General features: G+C 36.3%; 1 protein-coding gene across 1 annotated transcript; it reads left to right on the forward strand.

Annotated features, from left to right (window-relative positions):
• Window positions 1–855: 855 nt before the first annotated feature.
• LOC134658671 (histone H3.v1-like) lies at window positions 856–6,470 on the forward strand. Its single transcript, XM_063514325.1, has 4 exons — window positions 856–1,258; window positions 1,844–2,336; window positions 4,194–4,360; window positions 6,205–6,470. The coding sequence occupies exons 1-4, from the start codon at window positions 856–858 to the stop codon at window positions 6,468–6,470; spliced, it is 1,329 nt and encodes a 442-aa protein (XP_063370395.1).
• The last annotated feature ends 1,393 nt before the right edge of the window (window positions 6,471–7,863 follow it).

Genomic DNA, 7,863 nt, shown 5'->3' on the forward strand with positions numbered 1-7,863 from the left:
TTCCTCCAAATGAGACGAGGTTTGTTGTAAATCTTCGGAATTATCCATTTGTGTTGTTTAACATTAACGACTGTATAAAATAAACAACCTTACTGTCACGCTGATCAAATCAGAATGAAACTCAGAAAACATAACACGTCTCTAAAAATTGATACATGGGATTTCAATGATAAAGCCGTGAATCAGAATTATAATAAACATAGTCCTTTACTACCGAACAGTATCCGCTGTCTTATTTGTGGTCCATCCGGATGTGGTAAAACAAACGTTTTGCTGTCGTTACTGCTCGAACCTAATGGTTTAAAGTTTCTAAATGTCTACCTATACTCGAAATCCCTTCAACAGCCGAAATATCTTTTTTTAAATGAAATTCTGAACAAGGTAGATGAGTTATCATTTTACACGTTTAACGATAAGAGTGAAGTTATACCACCAGATGAGGCTAAAGAAAATAGTGTAATTATTTTCGATGACGTAGCCTTACAAGATCAGGATACTATTCGGCAGTACTTTGCTATGGGGCGTCACAGAGAGCTGGATTGTTTTTACTTATGTCAAACATACAGTAAGATACCTAAACAGTTGGTGAGAGACAACGCTAATCTAATACTACTGTTTAAGCAGGATGATTTAAATTTACGACATGCTTATAATGATCACGTGAATACTGATATGTCTTGGGAACAATTTAAAAAAGTGTGTGAAACATGTTGGACGGATAAGCACACGTTTCTAACTATTGACAAGGAAAATAATGTTGATAAGGGTCGTTATCGCAAGTGTTTTGATTATGCAATAGTTGTTTGAATGAATGTGTATATATTACACTAATTACATTTAGTATTTCATTTCAAAATGGAGACCATCGCTGTTAACCCTGTTTTTGGAGATAAGCAGTTAAAAAGAAAATTAGTGAAATCGATTGATTCAGTAAAAAAGAAATTTAAATCACTACAGTCGAATAGGGCGGAGCTAGCTACTTCTCTCGAGGAAACCTTTCAACCGATTACCAAACCTCTTAATGTTTTAATATCTAAAACAAAAACTTTAACTCAATCTGAGTCGAATCCTACCACGCTATCAATAAATGATAAGCAAGAAAAGGTGTTGAAGACACCTATCAAAGAAACAGAGTCTGAATCAGAGAACGAAGAGGATTTGGAAGAGGAAGTGGGAGAGGAGCATTCTGATGATGATGATGATGATGAAGTGAGTTATCAAAGCAGTGAAGATACTAAAATGAATATCGAATCACCACGTAAATATGTAGCTCGCTTATATAAAAAAATTAAAATTCCTTTTGGTGCTTACATAAACAATGATAAGCGTTTGTTTGTTGGTGACAGTCCTTTAGCGATAGATTCCAACAAAAAAAAAATTAGTGTGAAAAATATGACCTATACTCTCACACCTGGACTATTAGAACTACTATTTAAAAAAATGCCTAATCACGAACTAATTTCTGAAAGTGATGTTGAACGCTATATGGATATTATTTTAAACACAAATGCACATCGTCGTGGTTTTATATCTACAGGACAAATACAGGGAGATAAAAGTGATAAATATAACAAATATATCAAACCATTCGTCAAAAAACATAAACACATGAAAGTGGGTGGTCGTCTCACTGCATCACACAATCCCCTTGGAACTAAACAGTATTATCCTAACACTGATATAATTTATTGGAATAATCCGAATGAACTAGTGGAACGATTACGGTTACTGATTGCATCACAGAACGCTGGGAATACGAATCATGTTAATGAAATAAACGCTATTATTGAAGAGTTAACGGAAGCGAGAATCATAAGTAAATAAAAACTATTTACACTCATAGACATTATGCCTATCAATAAGTTCGGTCGATACTTGAATGAAAACAACCACTCGTCTCCTTTCGGAGATAAGCTCTATATTGACTACATCGAGTGTGAGGGAAAAAGACTACAACACGTGCAAAAAGGTGTTTATAAGGACGATACAGTTAATAAAGAACAATTAGATGATGTATTTGTTAAATGTCTAGCAAAAATAAAGGAGAATAAGAAATCAATATCTGGCTTACTCATACGACTTCAAGCTTTAGAAGAACGTTTTACAGCACCGATTGCGATCGCATCACCCTCATTATCATCATTAGTACCTCTGCCTACACCAGTAACTGATAAAAAGCGTGTTGTGTTAAAACCCGCGATCGCATCACCCTCATCATCATCATCATCATCATCATCATCGTTAGTACCTCCGCCTACACCAGAAGCCGATAAAAAGCGTGTTGCGTTAAAACCTGTTGAAGAGCACTCGGATTTAAAGAAAGAAAAAAAACATGAGTAAGGCAGATGTTGTTAAAGAAATACATAAATATGCGAGAAGAAACTTTCCAAGAAGACGTTTTATACAGAAAGGATTGGATGATACTTGGCAAATCGACCTTATTGATTTACAGAAGTACTATCGAGATAACGCTGGGTATAAATATATCTTAGTGTGCATTGACACGTTCTCGAAATATTTATGGATGCAACCGCTAAAGTCTAAGAATAAAACTGATGTACGTAATGCTATGCTAAAAATACTTTGTGGAAAGAGACACCCTAGGAACGTACAATCGGACTCTGGAAAGGAGTTTTATAATAAAGATTTCCATAAACTCATGGAGGAATATAATATTAATCATTACTCTACCTTTACCATTATGAAGGCTTCAATCGCTGAACGTGTGATAAGAACCATAAAACATTGGTTGTGGCAATTATTTACCTTAAATGGTTCATATAACTGGACTAGAGAAATTGAACGTCTAGCAAAACGATACAACACCAGAATTCACTCTACAATAGATATAGCCCCTATTCAAGTTAATAAAAACAACTCTAGAGACATACTTAAGAAGGTTTATAATCATATAAAAGTGAAATCATCATCTAAGTATAAAGTAGGTGATTACGTTAGAATAAGCAAGTATAAATCAACTTTTGCAAAGGGATACACTGCTAACTGGACTGCCGAAATATTTCAAATTGTGAAAGTGAAAACTACTGAACCACCCACTTATCTATTAAAAGATGGTGTGGGAGAACCTATTTCAGGATGTTTTTATGAACAAGAACTCCAAAAAGTTAAGGACCCTAATATTTACCTTGTTGAAAAGGTCTTAAAGCGTAAGGGGGATAAAGTGTATGTAAAGTGGTTGGGTTTAAACGAAAAAAGTTGGATTGATAAGAACAATGTTATTCCCTGATTATTTAAAATAAAGATATATTAATACTGAATTTCGTTTCTTTACCTACTGGGGAACCCTATATACTTGATATTTATAAATAAAATAAAACTAACACAACATAGGTACACACAAGCAAAAAAAAAAGCAAGTTTTATTAATATAAAATTACAAGAAGTATGAATTAATACTAGACATAATCAGACGATATGCGTTTTAGTTGAAAACAAAACATACATTTTATAAGTAATGTTAAAGCTAAATCTCAAAAACTGACATGACGACAATAGTTATGAGTAAATAGTGACTTTCGCTAAAAAAGAAAAAAGCAATTACAATTATTGAACAATATACTTAAACTGAAGAAGTGTTGAAAATCGCAAAAGTAGAAAACATTTTAACAATTTATAGATAAATGTAAAACATTCTTAATATTATTGGTAAAAATAAACGCAAAAGCAGAAATATTACAAGATTGTACACGAAGGAAAATAATAATCTCGCATCGATGGTGTTAACGTTACATTTCTATTTTCCACACCGCTAATAGATGACTCAATACTCAAAATCACTGACAACGGTAGTAAATTTGTAATAAACATTTTCAAAAGATAATAAAAACAACCACGTCTATCACAAGTACGATGATAATAGTACACTCTGATTATTCTGCATTCGTATTTATCTGTTCACATTTGGCAGCATAACACCATTATTTCTAATAATAACACTTAGTGTTAACAAACATTATAGCTTGCCAATATTTTAATTGCAAACGTGATTACAGCTAAACAACGACAACAACATGAGTATTAATCAAAAATATGTATACAATTAATTTTAATTAAATTTATACTTACAATAATAAGGATAATTAATATGTTTATTCCAGAATTGTCTGTCCCACACCACCATTATCATACTAACACTAACACCGTCTCACAATCAAACATGAATAACCCTCCAGCTCTTACGACCCCTTCAACGGCTCCTTTAAATACCACTTCAACAACCTCTTCAAAGACACCTTCAACACCCACGCCGACGGCATCTTACACTCACACCATGCCGCCAACCGCATCCCCGGCCCCCCGGCCCGATTACGCACACCTACCCATTTACTTCCTACATCGAGTACATACTTACGCTATTTATACCATCATACTTTTCACGGGCGCGGTAGGTACACACACTACTAGACCAGTTTTACTACCAGGATCGCTACCAAACCATTTTCTGATGGTGGCGTGGGACATACAATAATCTACTACTTCCGTCCGTCCGTCCGTCTGTCACCAGGCTGTATCTCACGAACCGTGATAGCTAGACAGTTGAAATTTTCACAGATGATGTATTTCTGTTGCCGCTATAACAACAAATACTAAAAACAGAATAAAATAAAGATTTAAATGGGGCTCCCATACAACAAACGTGATTTTGACCGAAGTTAAGCAACGTCGGGCGGGGTCAGTACTTGGATGGGTGACCGTTTTTTTGCTTGTTTTTTTTTGCTTGTTCTATTTTTTGTTGATGGTGCGGAACCCTCCGTGCGCGAGTCCGACTCGCACTTGGCCGGTTTTTTGCTTGTTTTGCTCTATTTTTTGTTGATGGTGCGGAACCCTCAGTGCGCGAGTCCGACTCGCACTTGGCCCGTTTTTTAATTCTATACATGTGCCGATTAGCCGTCATAATATGTCGATTCGTATAATATTACCACATTTATTTCATATTTTCTTTTCCCTAGGAAAGAGAATAAGTATGTTTAAAATATGTAACCTATTTAAAATGAATGTTCTGTGAGTGCATTGCAGTCATAATAAATTCCTTCCGATACAATCAATGTTGGGATAAACGCACGCAAATATTTGCAACGCTGGCCAGTGTTGCCGCGAGTATCGATATCGATATTAAATATTAATATTATAGGACGCCTTTGTAGAAATTTAACAGCAAGCTTTATATTACGAGTACCTATAACTACATATTATTATTAGTACTTGCAGTTAAGTACCTTACCAAGTAAGCATTCTATGGCCAATATTTGAACCCTATCATTAATCGTTCAAGTTTGTAAGGGAACTATTCAACTTCTATCCCATGTCTAATATTTCATCAGTCAATCTGCAGAAGCTCTATAAAATATGGCCACAGGAAAATCAAACGCAGATACAACTTATCAATGTTCCCATTCATTGAACATTAGGGAACATAAAACTAGGTATTTACCGTAGGGAACCCTAACTTCACCGTTGGTGCCCAAAATTTCCCCCATACCTTTAAAAAATTGCTTTGCCTCTAGGAGGGCTCCTGGATACTTTTTCGTATATATAGCAACAATACTAACACAGTCCTAAACAAACACGCAGTAATTAATTAGTCTTTGTCTTCCACAAAAACAACCGAGCGATGCGGCCGCCGCGTCGTATGTACACAGTGTACACGCGTTTGACGATTTTAATACGTGGCGCTGAGCTTCGGATTTATTACACACACACAAATAAGGTAGTAAGATGAAATTTATTTCATTGAAAAAGACAGTAAAAAGACATAAATAACTTATGAAATAGATGTCGAGAATATACAAGTGTCCATAGGCTACGATATTCACTTATATCTAACGGTACAAATACACATTAGGATCAGTAACAGTGTTACGATATGTAAAAACTACAGTCTTCTTTGAAAATTTGGAAAACAATCAAGATGTTGTAAAACTAAGTAAACATTTTTTTAAGTTCAAACCCTAAGGGGTTAAAAATGAGGTTAAAAGTTTTTTAGCGGCTTCTACGCAGACGAAGAGTCGTAAGCGAAACTGTAAAATATTGTTAGGTTTAAGAATAGGGGGGAGGAAGATGCCATTGGGCAAACTGAACCGGAAGATCAAGATGTTGCCCGACCGGGGCAAAAACCCATCGCCCTCGATAACATGCCAGCTATAGTTATAGAGGCTGCTCCATTAAATGAGGGGTATTTGTCAGGGGTACCATCAGCTGCGGCGGCCCCAGCGGCGCTCGGTAACCTGCCCGCTCCGGCTACAGCACCAGCGTCATCGACCACGACAGAGCTAGAGGAATGGACCGATTGTCCAGAACCACAGGAACCTTGTATAAGTGAGTCTGTCACAGTCCATACGCCGTCATTACCGGCATCGGAGACGGTGCCTGATGAGTCCGCGGCACAGAACGCGGCCGCGGGAAAGACCAAACGCACACGGAAACTGGTGGATTATAGTCAATTTTTCTAATAAGTTCTTTTGATTGTTTAAAACTATTGGTGGAGGGATGTTAGGTTTAAAATAGGCTTGTCAGTCGGAATATAGCTATACGATAAACGGCCGTGTCTCATTTCTCGGCACCCTTTTCCCTCCAAAATAACAAATATAAATGCAATAATGTAGATAATACTGCAATACGTAATATGTTACTCTTCAAAGGCCGCAAAAATATGTGACACGCTCTTATGGCGCTACAAATAAGATTGTGTCAGATATTGTTGCGGTTGCGGCCTTCTTTGTGTAACATGTTAAGTACTGCAGGTGACTGATATAAACGATGACTAGTACCTAAATCACTTTAATTACAACAATTTTCCTTTCCTTTATCACGACCAATTAACGAGAGCATAACAAAATTAGACAGTAGGAAGCAGTATATTAAAAACCAATAGACAAATTGGCCGGTAAAAAGGCCGGACGGCCGGAACCGGCCGGAACGCGAGTATTCTCAACGTATCGTTCGGGCGAGTTAACTTCTCTACAAGTTGAATTTAAACTGTCATGGGCTATACTAACATAAAGTAAAGTAAAGTAAAGTATTTATTAATTATAAACTGTGTACATAAGATGTCATAAACATGAGATATCGATTCAACAGTTGCCTATTTCGAGCATACAATATGATCTTAAAGCTATTTTTTACGGTTTAAGTACACGATAGGGGTACGCGGAAACCATATCGTGTATCCTGGTGCGTTTGTTAAACCCAATGGCATGTCGGTAAATTCGTAAAGTTGAACAATGTTTTTCTTGTGTCCCGCCTTCTTCGACTTCGTCTTCCACTATTTAACATATTAACTTCCTCGACTCAACAACACACTGTTGGGATCATACTTATTTGTTTAACACCTAAATTTTACTGACAAGCTTCAAATTGTCGTATACCTGTCTGCCACCGACGTATAAAAAACTTCTCCAAAAACTGTCTCGCTCAGCGATCTGAACGACATCCAAGGCCGGATGCGTCGCCGGCTTCCGGTCGGACATAATTACCAGCCCTTATTGTTTTAAGGGTCTTTGACTTCCGGAATAATGTTCACATAAAGTATATGTATCTTATTTGAGAGGGATCTGACTGATTGCTTGGTAATTAATTGATTTGTAGCATTTTGTGGGTGAGATAGATAATTAACGATTGGTTGATAATGTTCTCGGTGTTTCAATAAGTACTCCAAGGTATCCACTTATATAGTTAGAAGGAATAGATTTTTTAAACAGTCCCTAACAGACCAATTACAAACAAACCAAACTAACAATGTACGGATTTTGCAACAACTAAGTGTAAAGGTGTAATCACAAAATGTAAAATATCTCAATATCCCATGACAATTCCACACTTTGTTCCGTCAAAGTCGGTGTAGAG

The sequence above is a fragment of the Cydia amplana genome, chromosome 23 (assembly GCF_948474715.1).
Source record: "Cydia amplana chromosome 23, ilCydAmpl1.1, whole genome shotgun sequence".
Taxonomy (NCBI): domain Eukaryota; kingdom Metazoa; phylum Arthropoda; class Insecta; order Lepidoptera; family Tortricidae; genus Cydia; species Cydia amplana.

Bases quoted from the DNA above. Each gene is read 5' to 3' on its own strand.
- LOC134658671 (XM_063514325.1), top strand. From the start codon at position 856: ATGGAGACCATCGCTGTTAACCCTGTTTTTGGAGATAAGCAGTTAAAA. The intron at 1,259-1,843 runs GTAAATATGTAG...TTACACTCATAG, and splicing joins AATGAATATCGAATCACCAC to ACATTATGCCTATCAATAAG. The intron at 2,337-4,193 runs GTAAGGCAGATG...ATAACCCTCCAG, and splicing joins AAGAAAGAAAAAAAACATGA to CTCTTACGACCCCTTCAACG.